This window comes from Nothobranchius furzeri, chromosome 6 (assembly GCF_043380555.1).
Source record: "Nothobranchius furzeri strain GRZ-AD chromosome 6, NfurGRZ-RIMD1, whole genome shotgun sequence".
Classification (NCBI taxonomy): domain Eukaryota; kingdom Metazoa; phylum Chordata; class Actinopteri; order Cyprinodontiformes; family Nothobranchiidae; genus Nothobranchius; species Nothobranchius furzeri.
In genome coordinates this window covers 50,697,875-50,717,877 of record NC_091746.1, presented here as the reverse complement: position 1 = coordinate 50,717,877, position 20,003 = coordinate 50,697,875, and the positions used below count along the sequence as shown (strand labels likewise).

Below are 20,003 nucleotides of genomic sequence, written 5' to 3'. Positions count from 1 at the left end.
ATGAGACTTTACCACGCCTCTCTGCAGCAATAGAGCTCCGGGAGTTGACGTCACTTCTCCCGGCATGCAACAGTTCAAATCGAAACGGCGCCATCTTGGCAGGCAGAAGCCCGCAGCTGGGCTGTTTGTTATTGTCAGAAAACTCAATCAAACGGGAAATATGGTAGATTCCTGTTGTGCCCCAGGATGCCAGAACAGACACGGACGACATAAGGGATGAGCCATCTACAGGATTCCCCAAGATCCGGAACGCCGCAAACGTTGGATCATTGTAATAAAACACACTAGTGACCGGGCTAAAATGAAACTCTGGGATCCCGAGAGTAAAGGTTTTCGCTTATGACCACTTCATATCAGGTATGTTTTCTCAACTGTATATGTTATTTATTTTAAATGCTTTTTTTATGATTCTTAGTGGGCTCCCTAAGCTTATTTTGGCGTGGTTTTTTCTGTCTTATTACTCATAGCAACAAGTAAACATCATGTAAAACGTTGCCTCGTGATTTCTGCGTGCTGCCATTTACGTGTCTTATGATCACAGCAATTAACTGGCTAAGCTGTATTTAATTTTTAAGCAGTGGTTGGTCAATTGTCAGATCACACATAAAAAGCACTTTGGATTGCTATTATCTGTCTCACCGAGACAGATCTCAGACAGATCCTGAGACGCTCCTGCCTGACATATTTATTTATTCACAGAAAAATATCAGACTAGTGATTTCTCTTGGCGTTCGGTTTATACATTCAAACAGCACAGCACTCTATTTAAACATCTTACATGTAAATCTGTTATTTGTCCATCCATTTTCATCCGCTTATCCGGAGTCGGGTCGTGGGGGCAGTAGCCTATGTCGAGAGGCCCAGACTTCCCTCGCCCCAGCCACTTGGGCTAGCTCCTCCGGCGACATCCCAAGGCGTTCCCTGGCCAGGTCCGCTCTGACAACTTCTGGCATTTTTAAAAAGTATCCTAGGGGCATGGTAAGGGTCGGAGATGTTTAGTCTATTTAATTTGACTATATAAAACGATTTATTTGGTTTTAAAGTGTGAAGTAAACTCCGACAGAGTAAAATCCAAGCCAATCCCGTTCATTTTGTGTACCTTTGTTGCCTGCCAACATGGTGTCTACTCTCTAAGAGTCACATGATGTCCGGAGCTCTATAGACCATTGTCCTGGATGCTAGCTTAGCAGCTAGCTAGTGAGCTAACATCTGGTTAAAACCACCTTAAAAAGTGGCTTAACTTACAGATTAACTAAGAGTGCTTAAGAAAAGATCAAATATATTATCAATACTCACTTTAGATCCACAGTAGACACTACAGACAGCAGAAATAACGTGTTTGGGGCTCAAAATGCAAGTTGTTAACTGAGGTGGGAAAAATAAAAAAGTCTTGGAGGCTACATCACTTCCGGGTCACTGAAATTTCACTCAAGAGAAACCACTGTCCTATGGGAGAGAACTTGTCAGAAGTCCCACCCACCCAAGAGGGTTGTGTCAGAATTGCAACCAAAAACTCATGGTTTGTAAAGAAGAAAGCCAGGTAGTGTAAGTGCAAATCTGGTAGTGTGAGCAAAACTCTGAGCAGCAAGAATGAAACAAAGGAAATTGATAACAAAAACACATAGAGGCAAACAATTTTTTCCCTTTAGTCAATATTTTTGTTCTGTCAATTTCTTAATTTTTGTTTGATCGTCAAAGTGTTTTTCTTGATGATTTTAAGAAGCTGATTCAGATCGTAAGTTTTTCTTTTGAAACGATATTTTTTTTTCTCTCAATGTCTTAAAATTTGTTTGATCTCTAAAGTGTTTTTTCTTGATCCTTTTGGCACAAATCTAATCCCATACATTTTTTGTAAGTTCTTGCAGCTCCTGACTCGCTTGTCCTTGCAGTTAGCCTCAGGCCTGGACAAACAGGAAACACTTTGTGTTATCAGCTCACTCTTTCTGTGAACTAATGAGTGTCAGGCTATAGAAGGAGAGGGAACACACACCCCGATTTTAATGTAAACACACTCACGACAGAGTAGGAGAGCGACACACTGGAAGAAAAACAGAGAGGCAGATGAAGCAAGAGGAAACAGAACTGACAAGAGAGGAAGGGAAATTCACTTCCTGGCTGTCCACTCACAGCAGAGCTCAGTTATTATCTCTGCATCACAGGTCCAAGGTCTCTGTTTACTTATTTTACTATGATGTAAAAATGAAATAATGGATCGCCTGAACTCCACTTTGGTAGGTGTTTTCAATATTCTTAAAGTCAAACTCCACCAGCTTTTTATTTTTACTGGAATTCATAATAAAAAATATACATATGTTCACTTTTGTGCAGTTTACTGCTCACTATTAGCCACTGATGTACTATATATTTTTTCCATTCATAAATTTAAAGGAGACATATTAAGAATTTTGTCAAGTTATAATACTTTGATGGTCGATACAAAATGTTAATGAAGTTCTTTGCACAGAATCCCTTTCACACACGCTCTGACTGTTTCAGTACATTCTAGAATTAACAGTTCCAGTGCTCTGTCGCTTTAAGAAAGCCAGCTAGAGCTGGCCACACCCACCCATCCCGCTCAGACTGCTGTAAGCTGAGGAATTCCAATATCCAGGAGGGCTTTGGAACAGAGCTCCTTGCTCCTCCAGTAGCAACTCTCTCTTGCACATGAGAGATGGTTCTACTCCAAGTTCTCTGTTTGTGACATCACAAATGGGCACCTTTTGAAATGCCTTGTTTTAGGGACATAATACCTAAAACCAAACACTGAAAGAAGTAGGATGGACATTTTTATTTCACTTTTGGAGCATTTATAAAGGTAGAACCAACTAAGGATTGGCTGATTGGACAAATTATTCGATCGTCAGTGATTTGCCAAGCCCTCTGTTGATCTTTTTTTTTACGAGCAATATTTTTTTAATGCCTATGGATTAGTCTTGCAGAATGGACATTGTAAACTTCCACGTTAGATCAGCATATTTTTTCAACACATACCGTATTTTCCGGAGTATAAGTCGCTCTGGAGTATAAGTCGCACCAGCCATAAAATGTATAATGAAGAAGAAAAAAACATATATAAGTCGCTCTGGACTATAAGTCGCATTTTGGGGGGAAATTTTATTATTTTTCTTACAAAATCTGAGACCAAGTATTTCACATTGCAAGACAAGTACCGGTAACAATAACAGAATAAACAACCAGGGCGCAGCAGCGCACCACGGTCTCCAGCAGAGGATGGCGGTGTTTCAAACCCTCCCAGCGGGACTGGGGAGCTCATTCTTGAGTCGGAGCCGCCCGGCCCGCAGCAGCTCACCACAGGCTCCAGCAGGTGATGGCGGGGCAGAGGAGCGCTGGCAGCGCGCCACGGTCTCCAGCAGGTGATGGCGGGGCAGAGGAGCTTATTCCTGGTCCCGAGCCATTCCACAGCAGCGCGGTATACATAATTTGGTATATAAGTCGCTCCGGAGTGTAAGTCGCAGGACCAGCCATAATATGAAAAAAAGTGCGACTTAAAGTCCGGAAAATACTGTACTCTATGTGCAAAGACCTACTACATATCATTAAAAGTAGGATTCTTGTGATTTCAATGACATATTGTACGTAATCAAGGATGCAACTATAGCTTTAGACGCAGTAATTGCATTTGACAAACCTCTCAGAAATTCTAAAAGTCTAACTCACCATTCGAAGCCTCATATCATTGACAGAATAGAACAGATCTCCAACAAGGATGGTCTTAGTACCTACCCACATACAGAAAAAGTATTTCAATAAAATAGTTGATCCATAACAAGTCTTGTGTTCACAACAAAATAGGCGGCGGAAAACCTTCCAAATTTCCTTTCAGATGCATCGCTTATAATTCCTGTTAGCATCCAAATGTTAGCTTCAAACCTTTGAGTGACGTTTTCCTATATTAGTTCTTAGTGTTAAATTGGATTCAGTCAACCGTTTGGAGCAAGAATGAGAAATTACTATTGACCCTCAAAACCATAACTGGTGCATCTCTATATGGATTATTTTGTAATGATTATTTGTGATACTATTATACCAATGAAGAATTATTTTTGGTACATATGCAGTCCCGGTTCGACCTCTATTATTGGGACCCCATTTCCAAAAGAAATCATCTCTCTCCACTCATTATACCGTTCCAAACATTTATTGAGTCTTTATTTAATCTCTTTTTTCACCTTTTGTACTAGCACAGGATTGCTCCATCAGTTGTTATGGCTGGTGCCATTTATGCTTTTATTTCATTTCTGACTCCGCTGTTTTATCCCTCGTGTGAGAGGAGCTGTTTTGCAGCACCTGGCTTTTCCCACACCTGTCCGGCCCCACCCTGAAGTTCCAGCTGGTGGCAATGACAATCAGCAGTTGAATGAGGACTCACTGCACAAAAGGCACCCAGCCCTCATCATCAGGGAGCAACAGGCTGGACATGTGGTCTCTGTCCTGTTGGCTCCTCGCCGTGCTTTTGTTTTAATCTCTTCTAGCCAGTTTGTGTCTTTTATGTGCAGGGGTTTCCCTGATATGAACATTAATGTTCTTGTGTGTGCATGGGGTTCCCTGATTTGTAGGTGTATTGGCTAAGTAGAGTTCATTTTATTTTACTTTTTTAGTTGCTGCCGTTTAGTCCAGTTGTGTTTATTTTTTCCTTGGTGTAAATAAATTTGTTAAACTTTAAAAAACCCGAGCATGTGTCCTCCTTGTTACCCCAGGCCCACTAGACAGCCTGGATCGTAACACAGTCTTCCTGTGATGACACAACTTATGGGGCCGTAACTGGAGCAGTGCATTCCGCTCCACTTAAACTTGTCTCCTACAATGTAGTCTAGTATTGATGTCATGTTGCTCTGTCCTGACTGCCCTTCAGTATTTCTTTAGCTTATTAAAATCACAGGCCTGTCACATGGTCATACTAGGGTGTGCATTATTGTTTGAACTGATATTTTGTCAATGCCAGCACGGGGCTTTTATTTTGGTTTTGGGTCATTAATTATTTTCCGTTTGCAGCTCTTGCTTACGACTATTTTTTATAATGTAAACGTGAACTTCAAACTCGGCATTACAAATCACTTCATTAAAAGTAAAAATATATATATATATATATATATATTTATATATATATAATTGCTGCCTCACTGCACTAAAGGTTTAGAGGATTGTAATACGGGCCTAGAAGCAATCTGACAGCAAACAACTGCATGAACATATTTCTGCAGAAGCAGATTTATACAACACAGCTTTAAGAATGAGGCAAATATAAAACCTTTAGGCCACACATGTTATTAGTACAGCTTTCATTCATAAATATTCTGACTGCTCTGGTTTCATCCATTCATTCTCTGCAGTGTTTGGAGTTCAGTGCATTGTTGCCTGTTAAAGTTGTTTTGTTACCAGTAGATTTGAACCTTTAAGTTCATTTGAGGTTATTCTCTGGCAGTAAATTCAGTTTAGCACTTATTTAAAAGTAGTTTTTATGTCCTCATAAAACACACATTTTTCCAACACATCTGCTTTATAGAGTGTATTGCTTTAAATATAAACTTCTTACACTTTAAACTTACTTTACTTATTGAGCGTCTTTGTATTTAATCATGTTTTTTATGAATACAAAACAAGGTAGATAAACTCTTCTCACTTTCTTTCTCAATTTTTTTGAGGCAAACGCATAGAGAAACACAAATGTAAAATGTGTTTTTTCTCAATTAAAGACATTTGGAAAGCTGAAGTCCAAGAAGGAATTAGATACATTGAACTAAAATGTTTGAAGACAGCCACATGATTACTTTTTAAGGAATGGATTATAAAAAATAAAAGAAAAATAAACTTAATCAAACCTGTTTGCAAAATCTGGTGCAACATCAAATGAGTTATTATTTCTGTATAAAGACCAATAAGGTCTGTTTTAATATTAGGTAGAATTTAAACACCTGGTGCCACATCACCACCTGACCCACTCTGGGTACCGAGTCTGTCGTTTATAGGAACAAGTTTATTTAGCTGTTATTTCCGTATCATAAAGCCACTCAATTAAGCCAGCTGGTTCTGCCCTTCCTGATATTCACAAAGCAAGATAAGCGGGGTGCTGGTTTCCGTTAAACAAACGCTTCCAATTTTTCAATTAAACTTGTTAAAAATGTAAACAAAGAACCTTTGATGTTTATTTGTTGTTTTATTTGTTTTCTCTAAAGAAATCTTGAGCGTTGCTACTTTTAGAGATCAATTAGCTCAGAGCCCTTTACAGTGGCTCAACAACTCATGACTTTCTGCAAAAGAAATCAAGATATTTTTATTAATAAGAAAAAAATGAAAAAACTTATTTTTGTCAACAAGAAAAAATTGGGACATCTTATGGGAAGTGTTTTTTGAAAATGGAGCTTAAACATTGTTTTTATTATTTTTAACTCACTCACTAGTCGATGACCTTGTGTGTTATGCTGCAGAGTTCGGGGGTCATCATGACTGTTTAAGTCATTAAGGTTTTTTTTTTATAGCCCTGCATTTTTCCACCAGCTATACAAAATGTATTGCAGTGGTTGCATTTGGGTGTTTGCCTTAGAAGCTATTTACACCTTGCAGTGCTGCGCTGGCATATTGCTCTTTCTAAAATAGCTTCCAAGTTTTCATCCCATCTATTAGAGGAATCAATGCTTCTCCTAACGTGTACTGTCTGTCAGTAGGCTATCAGGTCAAACCTCACTCTGCACTGCAAACCGATACTCATAGCTGATTGCAGGGAGAGCTGACTGATGAGCTGTTTTTGCCAAGTCCATGGGGGCTAAGAGTTCAGTCCTCCTCTTTGTACTTTGTCTTTAATAAGCCATGTTCTGCTGGAGGAAATTCATTTTTCCATGCCAGGTCCTAGTTTATAGTGGTTTCTGTTCTTAATTCTTGCTCTGTTGTATCTCGTAGCTGTTGTGAATCAGAATATAACCTGAATGAGATCATGTCCGAGGCTTTCCAATAGCTGATCTCTCTATCACTGATGCAAACGGGTGCTCATTTAGTTGGTGTTTGTGTGTGCCTGCCTGTGCACTTAATCATGATAACAAATGCTTTGTGCAAGCTGTAGCAGAGCGAAACATATTTGCTCCCCTTTGAGAATCATTACTCATGTTTGGGGCATCTTGGGCATTTTGACTGCAAAGTCAGACCTGCTAATAACAATAATAATAATGCACATTAGTTATAACAAATCATAATATAATCAATAATAATTATTAACAGTTATTATAAGCTACAACATACTTTAATAAAACTCAAACTTTTGGATATTTTCCAAAAAGATCAGTAAGTCTGAAATTCATCTTCGAGTAAATACAGCTCAAAACTTGGAATCACTAGCACTTATTTTTTTGTTTTCATTAGATAAATGCACTTTAATGTAGTTCACAAACAATTTAGTTCACAAACAATTTTATCAATTCACCAACAACTGAAATCAATTAGCAACCTATCGTCAGTGATTTTCTGTCCTTTGCACAAATGGCTGCTAATCTAAGGTAATAATTTCTTAAAGTTGATAAATTATTAGAAAACATTGTTGTAATTGTCATGCATAGCATGATGGTCTGGAGATGGTAAAATATGAGATTAGACCAGATTGGAAGGAACCATGAAGCTGGAATGCAGACATCTTGTATATTATAGTTAAAGGTCTTGTTAACTGAGAAAACACGTAATACTTGTTAAGACTGAGGTCCTCATCTGTGCCCCAGATAAGCTGGTTCCCAAAGTCAGAGACTCTCTTGGTCAGCTTGCTTCTCACACCAAACCCTCTGTCAGGAATCTTGGTGTGACCTTTGACCCAGCTCTCACCCTGGATTCTCATGTCAGTTCTCTTGTTCGCTCTTCCTTCTTCCATCTCAGGAACATTGCAAAGCTGAGTCCCATTCTGTCCCGCTCTGAACTTGAGACAGTTATCCACACCTTCATCTCCTCACGCTTAGACTACTGCAACTCTCTTTTCACGTGTCTGAGCAGAACCTCCCTGAACCGTCTACAGGTGGTTCAGAATGCCTGTGCTCGGCTTCTGACCAAGTCCTCCAAACACTCATTTCAAGACCCTGGTTGTGGAGTTCGGCTTCTGACCAAGTCCTCCAAACACTCATTTCAAGACCCTGGTTGTGGAGTTTAGGGCCTTACATGGATGAGCACCATATTACATTGGTGATCTTCTCAGTCCCTACACCCCCAGCAGGGCCCTGAGGTCCAGTGATCAAAGCCTACTGGTTGTGCAGCACCAGGCTAAAGACCAAAGGTGACAGATCTTTTGCTGCTGTGACCCCAGACTCTGGAACTCTCTCCTCCTGAGCCTGAGATCAGAGGACTCAGTGGTCTCCTTTAAAAAGCAGTTGAAGACTCACCTGTTCTAGCTGATTCTGGTGTGACCATCATCACCCTCTCCTTGTTCTGCTCTTGTTCCACCTTTCCCGGGATCCTCTGATCCCCCTCTTTCCTGTTCATTTTCTCTCTCCCTTTCCTTACATATTTTTTCTTTTCTCCTTTTTGAAATCTTTTTATGCCTTAATTTTTGTTTTTGTGAAGTGCCTTGTGATTTTTATCTTGAGAGGCGCTATAAAAAATCGTGTTCTTCTTCTCCTTCTTCCTTTTAAGGTACGATAATTCACTCTGAGTTTCACATGCATTCTGAACATGAATATTTTCTTCAAACCATATTTCCCACATTAGTCGTAAAGAGAAAATAAACAAGAAAATGATCAGGTCAGAAAAACTAGGCTCTCCTACATCGCTGAGAAAATAGCATTTGCAGTCTTATTGCAATCACAAAAGCCCGTGTTCATTATGTGGCCGAAAGAGCAGGGTGCACCTCGGCTAGTGGAAGCTAAGCACATTACCAACTACACAACATGGCTGAACTCCTTCACGCTTGTGTCATTTGTAGAGGTAAAACCTCAACTTAGCATTTTTTACCCAAAAAACAATAGTGAGCAAAAGCAGCAAGAGTCACATTGCTGTTAGCCAATCAGAGGCAAGACATTTACCTTTAATGGATTTTAATGAGTAAGATTCATAATCCTAACCCCCCACCCCCACCCCCCACCCACACATCCACACACACACTCACACACCCACCCCCTTCTACTCCCTGAAACAGGAGCTCCAGAGTTTTTTTTCTACAGAAACGACTCACAAGCAATTAATTTATACTAGAGACCACAGCAGATTTATTTAAAAAAATTAGTGAAAAGTATCTTTAAATAACAAGCAGAAAGATTTCTGACTGATGGAGCGGTCGGCACAGCCTCTGGAGAGGAGGATCGAGGGTGAAACCTCAGTGTCTGGCAGGCTGCGACTGCTGTGAATTATTTAATGAAAAAAAAAATCATCAGTGTCCTCATTTCTAACTTTGATAGCATCTACATCTTCTTTTTCATTGCTGTATTTCCAGTCTGGACTCATTTAAAGTGTTTCCATGAAAATGAGAACATTTTCTAATAAGCAGTAGTGTTTTCTTATTTGGTTCTCCTTATGTTTAATTGTCTTCGTTTTTTCTTTAGGTCAATGAGTGGAACAAGAATGACGAGCGCCTGCTGGCATCAGTGGAGCACGGCGAGTTGGACAAAGTGGTGTCCCTTCTCAGTAAGAAAGGTGCCAATGCTGTGAAGCTGGACAGCGAGGGCAAATCAGCGTAAGCATTGCTTTTGTCATCATCAGACGTTTTGTTGATGTTGTATCTTTGTGTTCTTTGTGGTATTCTGAATCAGAATAATAGCACAAACGTTATAGTAATAGTATTCTTTAAGACTGATGATTAAATCAAGGAAAGAAAGACATTCACATTTTGTAAGTAACTTATGTAACAAATGGATTTTGGTGAAATAAACCATCTTTGTTTTGATTTGACCTCTTTTAAGGTCTTCCATGCTTTAGCAGGCCTATGGCCTCAGGTCTTTAGAAAGTGCTTTCAGTCTCCACAACGTTAAAAATGAATGACTGTTCTAAAAATAAGTCTGTTTTTAGTCAAATCTCTGAGGGTCACATTTTGTAACGGCTTGTGCAGCCTTGATGACGTTCAGTGTTTTGAGATCTCATTCTTGCACAGGCAGTTGAGCTTGTTCACTCTCCTGCTGAGACTGTCAATAACACCGAGCCTCAGCGTTAATGTTTCACCCCTCTCTTTATCATGCTCACAACACCCCTTATTGACCTCCGAGTGCTCAGCAGTTCAAGCAGAGCAGCTCGAATCCAAACACAGGATCAGATAGAGTAAGAAGCAAGCATGCAGATTCTCAAAAGCTGTAACAAATAGCCTTTTTTTATTTCACCACTATGTACTAATCATTTGACCTTTTCTGTCTGTGCAAATGGAGCACAGACACACACAGGCAGGTGCATGTTTATAAGTCTGTAGTTCCTGATGAGTGTCGGGATCTGGAATCAAAAACCACATCTTTTCAGAATGCTCAATAGAGGAGTCAACTAAATCTCCATGGTGATAATACGTGACTCAAAGGCATCTTGATGTAGTTTTTCATCCTGTGTGTAGTTGTGTGTTGACACATACATGCACACTCTTAAGAGGAGGAAGAGCGTATGTACAGCTTTATTCTTTTCATTCAGGTCTCAGAGGTGGACTTGGGTTGTGTTGATTTCCCTCTGCATACAGGCACAGATAGATGAGCACAGTTCAGATTAGACAGATTATTAATGCCTGATGTGTGTAGGATTAATGTGGAAAATGAAAGTTGACAAGAAAACAGAATAACAATATTGTAATCCTGTATTTTAATGACTTTGACATTTTTCCTTTAGAGTCAAACTGCCGTAAAACTGACAGAAGTTCCACCTGATGACCAAGAACAGTTTTAGTTCAGTATTTTCACTAATAACCACTTCCCTAACACCTATACTTCATGTGGACACTATGGTTGAAGCTGCCAAGTAGATGTTGGTGACACAGAAGTTAAATGTATTCGCCACACAGCTGATTTGAAAGTGCTTCTAGGTATAAATGAGTACAGATATTTGTTAGGGTACTGTATCTGCTGACATTAACATCTCTGACGTCTTTTAATTTTGTGTCCAGTCTTCATGTTGCAGCTGCTCGTGGCCAAACGGAGTGTCTGGCTGTGATTTTGTCCCATGGAGCTGACCTGTCAGTCACCGATGCTGCTGGTATGTCCTTCAGTGATTCTGCTGTGATAGAATAAAAGAGATTTATGGTGATTTTTGTGTGTGTGCAGAAATCTGTGTAATCATTTTTTATGGTACTTTTTTATTTGTAATTTAGACAGATTTTTTAATATTGTTTATACTGATCTTTAATGTACGCTGGTCCTTGAGTGTATCACAAAAGTTTGATCTGTTCTATTCTGCAATGGGATTGTCACGGTGTGAAAATTTAACCTCACAGTTATTGTGACCAAAATTATCTCGGTTTTCGGTATTATCACGGTATTTTTTTAAAAGTGTTACATTTTCAAAATAAACCCTGTAGGGCCTATATCAGGAACATATTGTCCTCATTTTGTGTCTAACTTTTGCCTAAAATGTGTTATTTTGTAATTATGTTGTTTATTCGTTTACATTTTTCCCCTTTAGTCTTTAAAATACCAATATTTGCTCATAACTTCTTATTTTTTGTTTGTTTGATGTAATCATTTTAAAAATATTAGATCAGATGATACTCAGTACTCAAGTAGCCTTCTAATCAGATACTTTTTTTACCCTTACTTGTGTAATAATCCCTATATCAGGAAAATATTGTCCTCGGTTTGTGTCCTTCCAGTGAGCTTTGCAGGTTTGGGAAAATGTCATCAGGCAATAATCATTGTTAAATTCATAATTATTCTCAGAGAGAGACCAACTCTTATCTGCCCCTGGGAGCCCCGTAATGCATAGCGTCATTTCAACATGGGGGTGTCCGCAACATGGTTTATATGCAGGTAGCAGGTGCTGCGGCTGCTTTATATAGCGACTCGTTACATTCTCCCTCAACCCAAATCCTCGGATCACGCATTTTAGCTAAAACGCTAACGTTAGCTTGCCTTGCGTTGACTGTAGAGTTGTGGGTGATGGTCACACAGATGTGTCATGAGATTTGAAGCGTTGCTGCCTTTCACAGACACTTTTTCTGCACGTGCTGCAAACAGGATAGCCGTCTTCTATCAACTGTCCCTCGGCATTCTTCAAATATCCAAAAAATACCCATACTTCCCACTTTGTCTTCTTTGAAGGATAATAAATGTCCTGCGCGCAGCCGTCTCCTCCTTTGGCCATTATCTCAGCTTTAGCTGCAAGAAAGTTTTGGTCGTAAACAACAAAGTGCGCATGTGCCGCAGACAACTTCAGCAGATGATACGGTGGCTGGTAAGGGTCATCACGCCTACACCGCAGCCACGGTAACCCACCAAGATAATATATATTTTTAAAAAACAAGACAGTTATTATTGTCAACTTTTTTACCGGGGTTTACGCTACACCGGTTACCGTGACAACCCTATTCTGCAAAATTATTAAAAATTGTAATGATGCTCCAATCCGATCAAATGATTGGAAATAAGGCCTGATCACATGATTTTCAGTTGATCTGAGGTAGACATACAGTATAGGTAGCTCTACAGTGAAGAGCGAAACCTGCCAGCTGTGGCATGCCTGCCCTATCGCGAGAAAACACATTCGCTGTGGCATTGTTTCAAAAAGTTTCTGCAACACCACAAGGTTTATTTCCATCCAGTGTTGCATTAATGTTTCACCAAGATCTTGCATTGATGATGGTGGAGTTTGACCGCTGCACAAAGCCTTCTCCAGCACATTCCAAAGATTCTCAATGGGGTTAAGGTTTGGACTCTGTGGTGGCCAATCCATGTGTGAAAGTGATGTCTCATGCTCTCTGAACCACTCTTTCACTATCTGAGCCTGATGAATCCTGGCATTGTCATCTTGGAATATGCCCGTGCCATCAGGGAAGATGGAATAACCTGGTCATTCAGTATATTCAGGTAGCCAGCTGACATCATTCTTGACATCATGCCTCGCTCTCTGCTACACTTCAAACATTTCAACAGTTTGTCAGCTGCTCCACAAGAGAAAACAAGACATTGGATTTGTGTTATGCAAATTTAAAGAATGCATACATGCCCAAAACACGACCTCCTCTGGGAGAATCAGATACAATCTTGTTTTTCTCTGCTCAGAATACAAACCACTTGTTCAGAGGCAACCTGTGACAAGAAGAACTGTGAGAAAATGGTCACAGGATGCCAAAGAAGCCCTGCAGGGTTGTTTTGAGACCACAGATTGGATGACTCTCTGCCAAGTAGGGCTGCACGATATTAGGAAAACCTGTGATATTCTATAACAGTGCTTAATATTGCGATATCGATATTACTTGCGATAAATGAACAAATACTAAAGTATGCAGTATTGATGTCGTCTGGCGTGTGATGGCTGCTCTGGGTTCAAAGCAAACAAAAACTAATGCATGAATTCCATTACAACATAACATTTTTATTGAAAAAATATGCAGCTGCACCTGCTACTGTATTAGCAGCAAAACAAGAAACTGCATGCATGCAGTTTCTCAGTGACTTTAAAACATCACCACCACCATAAAACTTTTTCTGATGCTCCAAATACAGAAAAACATCCCTTACCAGGGTTTTTGAATAAATAAATAAATAATCAGAAAATAAGTTTAAATGTTAAATAATAGTTAACATCACTTAAATGCAACAGCAAATTCTCTCATTGCTACTGAGCATTTTCTCCACTTATGTGGTTATGATATAAGGCTATGTCTGTAAATGGGAAGTGAACTGTGCTGGGCCAAACTAGGAGAATATTAAGATTTTCTGAGGGAAAGAGAAAAACAATTGTCCACCTTTCAGAAGAGGAACTGGCAAAAAACTACATGGAAAATATGTGAAAACGTTTGGTTTTAACCCCAAATTGAACAAGTTTACCTAGATCTTAAAAAGCAGCTCAGATGATGAAACTGCAACTATGATTCTGATAACAAGCTAACAAATTGAACTAGCTCCTCTAAGATAACCGGCTAGCAGAGCTTCTGACTGACAGTTTATGTGCAGCAGCAAATCAACTATCCTGATTAACAAGGTTATAAACGCTCATAAATGAAAAATCACTTTGATGTGTGGGGGAACTTTTCCAGGCCCTCTTTAGCAGGGTGGGACTGGGAAGAGAGTGCTGTAGCTTTTTAGCTGGAAGCTAACCGGAGCCTGGGGCTAACATCACCACCCGGTGGAACACTAGCGACATGAAGGTGGGTTGGTTCACCGGCGCGTGTCTTAGTCAGCTCGGTAAAAATGATTAACAACACAGAGCGGACTTACGTTCACGTTTGAAAGCAGGGCTGATTCCAGAAACCTCAGCACAAAGTGCATTTGTTGCTCTGAGCCAGCATGACGAACAAGGGAACGGCACCGCTAACTCAGTTCGGGTGTTGCTTTCCATCCTAAGGGTCTATGTAGGGGGCGGGCGTATTACATGAACGGACCCATCTGATTGGCCGCATATCAAAAGGGCTACATATGATTGGTCAAATAATACATCCGCGTAAAAAACAGAGCTGGTTTACAAAAAGTTGATTTATGACACGGATAGAAATGTTTGAACCAAGCATTTATCACCGTTTTTGACGTGCTTTGCAATGGGCCTATCGCACGTCTTGTTATCCTGATGACGATAATTTTTCAATATATTGTGCTGCCCTACTGCCAAGGATATGAAGAGGACATCAATGCCATGACTGGATGTGTCACTGACTATATAAACTTCTGTGTGGACAACATCATACCCACCAGAACAGTGAGCATACAAACCCTGGATCACCAGTGAACTGAAGAATCTGCTAAATGAGAAAAAAAGAGCCTTCAAGGAGGGAGACAGGGAATTATTGAGGAGTATACAGAAGCAACTGAAGATCAAGATCAGAGACAGCAAGGAGGCATACAGGAAGAAGCTGGAGAACAAACTACAGAGGAACAATATCAGAGATGTCTGGTCAGGGATGAAGAAGATCACAGGCTTCAAGAAGAGGAAGGATTGCACAGATGGCAGCCTGGACACAGCCAATGAACTGAACAAGTTCTTCAATAGGTTCAGTTCAGGAACAAACCCAGCATCCTCCTCACCTGTCCCCAGCCAATCAGACATCCCATCCTCCTCTGATCCAACATTTTCCTGTCACACGCCAGCTCTTTTGTCCTCTAACACAGTCATGGACTCATCTGGTTCTATAAATCTGTCTTCAACCAAGTCAGGAGATGCTGCTGCCCCATTTACCTCCTCCTCCCACCTATCTGTCTCTAGAAGTCAGGTGAAGAGGCAGCTGAAGAGACTGAACAGGAACAAGGCTGCAGATCCAGATGGTGTCAGCCCCATAGTACTGAAGGCCTGTGCAGAGAAGCTCTGAGGGATTCTGCAGCACCTCTTCAACCTCAGCCTGGCCCAGGAGAAGGTTCCAGTCCTGTGGAAGACATCCTGCCTTGTTCCAGTTCCAAAGAAAACTCGCCCATCAGTCAGTGACGACTACAAACCGGTTGCCCTGACATCCCACATCATGGAGGTCCTGGAGAGACTCCTGTTGGTCCACCTGAATAAGCAAACTAGGACATATCAGGACCCGCTGCAGTTTGCTTATCGCCATGGAGTTGGAGTTGAAGATGCCATCGTCCAGCTGCTTCAACCAATCCACTGTCATCTGGACAAAGCAGGCAGCACTGTGAGGGTCATGTTCTTTGATTTCTCCAGTGCATTTAACACAATCCAGCCTGATGTACTTTGCCAGAAACTCCAGAAGACACAGGTGGGGGCCTCAACTATCGCCTGGATTAAAGACTACCTGACAAACAGACCACAGTTTGTGAGGCTGAAGAACTGCACATCAAACCAGGTGATCAGTAACATTGGAGCACCACAGGGAACTGTACTCTCACCATTCCTTTTCACCCTGTACACCTCAGACTTCCAGTACAAATCAGAGACCTGTCATCTACAGAAATACTCAGATGACTCTGCAGTTGTCAGGTGTATCAGAGATGGACAGGAAGCTGAGTACAGAGAGCTGGTGGAGCGCTTTGTAGCATGGTGTGGAAACAATCATCTGACTTTGTACATGAACAAAACAAAGGAGATGATTTTAGACTTCAGAAGAAACAGGGTAGAGTCAAACACTGTTTCCATTATGGGAGAAGTGGAAGTGGTTGAGGAATACAAATACCTTGGAGTTCACCTGGACAACAGACTGGACTGGAGAAAGAACAGCGAAGCCGTTTACAAGAAGGGACACAGCAGACTGCACTTCTTGAGGACGCTTAGGTCCTTCAATGTCTGTAGCAAGATGCTGCAGATCTTCTACAAGTCTATTGTTGAGAGTGTAATCTCTTCAGCCAATGTCTGTTGGGCTTGTAGCATCAGAAGCAGGGACCTGAAAAGGCTCAACAGCCTAATAAAAAAGGCTGGTTTTGTTTTGGGGATGACTGTGGAACCACTGGAGGAGATAATGCAAAGAAGGATTCTCCAGAGAATCAAGAAAATTATGGACAACCCTGAGCATTCTCTTCACAAGACTGTCTGACAACGGAAGAGTGTCTTCAGTCAGAGGCTTCTTCAGTTTTGCTGCAACACTGACCACTACTGGAGATCCTTCCTGCCAACAGCCATTGTAATATACAATAACTCTTTGATGACTTGATTATTATTATTATTCTGAGCTACTACAGCAATCAATTTCCCTCTGGGATTAATAAAGTATTTTTGAATTGAATCGTCATCACAATCACCAACATCATCATCACAGTCACCAACATCATCATCACCATCATCATTATCACCACCATCACAATCACCACCATCATCATCACTATCACCAACATCATCATCACAATCAACATTATCACTATCATCATCATCATTATCCTCATCATCATCATCACCACCACCATAATCATCATCATCACAATCATCATTATCACTACCACCACCACCACCACCATCATCATCATCATTTAATTTTTGCCATAATCGTGCAGCCCTAATCTGATCTAATATTTTAAAAATGATGACATCAAACAGACAAAAAATAAGAAGTTATGGGCAAATATTGGTATATTAAAGACTAACGGGGAAAAATGTAAACAAATAACATAATTACAAAATAACAAATTTTAGGCAAAATTTTTACACAAACTGAGGACAATATTTTCCTGATATACAGGGTTTATTTAGTTGTCTGAAAATGTAACACGTTTAAAAAAAATACCGCGATAATACCGATAACGGTGATAATTTTGGTCATAATAACCATGAGGCTAAATTTTCACACCGTGACAACCCTAATTGGCAGATGCTCATAATAAAATGACTCTGGTCGGGTTGGGAGCAACAAACGGTGTTGTACTTGTTGCAACAATTTGGATCAAATTTTCAGGAAGACAACTTAAAAGGTGCTTTGATGCTTTCCTTTGGACACTTTAGAGCAATTTCTTTCATCTTTGTTAAGGTTTTTCTCCTTTACACCTGGCTGCCAAAAACAACCATGTGGAATGCTGCAGGAAGCTCATTCAGGTAAGCTGAAGGAGAGTTAAACAATAATTGTCGTTTGCATCACATTGTGGCTACAGATGAACTCATATGTGTCCAATCATGCAAGAACATGTTTTGGTACAAATTCATCTAGCAGCAGCGTTTTGGTTGGATACTGTTTTTTTGGCTGAACTCAAACACACAGTGTGTGAAAGTTCTACACACATCATATGAATCCTGCAGTGTGAACAGATTGTTTTCTCTTGTCTTAAACCAGACAGTTTCACTGGGCTGATCAGCAGAATTTAGCAGGAAGAAAGACGCACATGCGCACACACAAACACACAAGTGCTCCACTCTTCCTCCTCGGTTCTGCTCACCTAACCCACCGCATGATAATTTGCAGTTATTCAGCAATGCAAACCTCACTAATCTCACTGCTGCACATAAAGAGTATTGCACTTTAAAAGGTGTGGTTTACTCGTTTATTCATAACATTTGCAGTGTTCACTAGTGTAAATCAAAAGTTAGGATGCTCCTGAAGATAGGTGTAGGAGACTGTTTTCATGTTCAGCCCGCATGAAAAACTCTGAATGACTGATTATAATCAGAAAAAAATCACAATTTGGAGGTCCTTATCATGTTATTAGAATTATCATGAAAACATGTGATGGAAAATGTTTGTTACAAAGTATCTTCTGTAATCAAGACAAACTTATGAAACATAATAAAAGTTGAACAAAGAAAAAAACTGCTAATTGGAATATATAAACCTAAAATGTGGACACTTCCATTGAAGAAATTAGTTAAAAGAACTACACAAGTTACTTTTTGTTGAACATAAACTCAGAGAACATGGATTTTATCTAGTAAAGTCATTTTTTTCTTCAATTTGCAGAACAAGTGTCCCGTTGACACCATGGACAGCTTGGGGAGAACTGCTCTGCATCATGCTGGTGAGTGTCTCTGCAGCCCCAGAGTTAATTACACAGAAGGATTTTATATAGAGCCAGCCTGCTTTCAGAAGGACGTGGGAAAATGTTCTAGCAAGATTAAGTTTAAGCTCCAGTTTTATTCCAATAAAATCGTCTTTTATATCTGGAATTAAAGGATTATAATTATCATTTCTTTATTCTCAGCTGCTGTTGGGAACGTCCAGATTGTCCAACTGCTGTGTGAAGTCAAAAGTCCCATCAACCTAAAAGATACAGTATGTACTTTTACTCTTATCCTCCTTCTGGTTTGGTGGAGGGGTGAAGACCACAAATATGCTCCACCAAATTACATTTCCTCAGCAGCAGCAGTATTTCCAGTGGAGACAGAGAAATCTGCAGATTCTCTTGTGATTCTCATTGTGAGCATCTTTCTTGTGCTCCTTTTTTAAAAGTTGTAATGACATGAAAACATAGCCTTTATAATTTTAAATTATCTGCTGCACATTTCTGCAGTCTAAAAGAGTTTGATGACACGACATTTCCTCTCTTTTGTCATCCGTTTGAAGATTGATTTCTGTGCATGTGTAAGGTAAAAGGTCAGAGATCTGTGGGAACTCAAGCTCCAGACATGTGGTCTCCATTGCAGTGACAGACCATGCCTGTGGTTTTTACCCAGCCGGGATGTGTTGTAAGCATGAAAATGTCTGTGTTTGTGTTTGAAAATTTGAGAAAGAGGAAAGAAATTAAGAGGGTTACAGTTTATTTGTAATTTAGGATTATGTTGGTTCTTGCCTGCTGCAGTCAGACAAAAATAATACTCTCACGCAACAATAATTTCCTGGAAATATGTTCATTTACTGGCAGTAAAAAGTCTTTTTAGCCTGATTTAGAGCAAGGAACAAGCTGTTTATTTTTGTTTTTGAAATATGCACAGTAAATGCTGCAACTTTGTGCAACTGACTTTTAGGATTTTCAGAGTGAATTCTCATTGCTGACTTCTCCAGATCTTTATCTACATTTAGTTAATATTAGGTTATTTGGTTCTAAATTGGATAAACTATAAGTAGCGACTTTTAAAACTTAACTTCAGATATTTGACTGTTGGTTACCTGATGTCAAAAAGACAAGTTTACAGCTGTTTTCTGCAAAAAAGCAAGAGGAATCACCATGTCTCTTTCACTTACTTACTCACTTACTCTTTACTGAATCATTCACTTTCCCAGTTGTAATCAAGTGCAAATGTGTGTGTGTGAGGTTTTAGCTGCTCTGTGTTTTGTTATTGGATGCAGAATTTGAGCCATTCGTCTGGAACATGAAGGTTTAATACTGACCTGAACATGCCAGCTTGTTAGCCTTGGGCGCACATCATGGCTGCATCATCTACCCACAGCAGATCCATATCTGACCTAAATAAACACACAGTAAAAACTCAAAAGAAACAGAGGAACATCTGTCAGGTTAGACATATTGTATTTATAAAAAATCTCTGACACACATATACATTTACATGCTGGTGGTGCAAAACTACAGTGCAGCCACAGCTGCTCTGGGGCG

General features: G+C 40.0%; 1 protein-coding gene across 2 annotated transcripts in view; it reads left to right on the top strand.

Moving 5' to 3' along the window:
* rai14 (retinoic acid induced 14) overlaps nucleotides 1-20,003 on the top strand; it is a 49,746-nt gene that overhangs the window by 16,464 nt on the left and 13,279 nt on the right. For both annotated transcript variants that reach the window (XM_070552299.1, XM_015940906.3), the window contains exons 3-7: nucleotides 9,525-9,655; nucleotides 11,054-11,142; nucleotides 17,492-17,556; nucleotides 18,413-18,470; nucleotides 18,654-18,724. In XM_070552299.1, coding sequence (XP_070408400.1) covers nucleotides 9,525-9,655; nucleotides 11,054-11,142; nucleotides 17,492-17,556; nucleotides 18,413-18,470; nucleotides 18,654-18,724 — 414 coding nt within the window. The remainder of the gene's footprint in view (nucleotides 1-9,524; nucleotides 9,656-11,053; nucleotides 11,143-17,491; nucleotides 17,557-18,412; nucleotides 18,471-18,653; nucleotides 18,725-20,003) is intronic.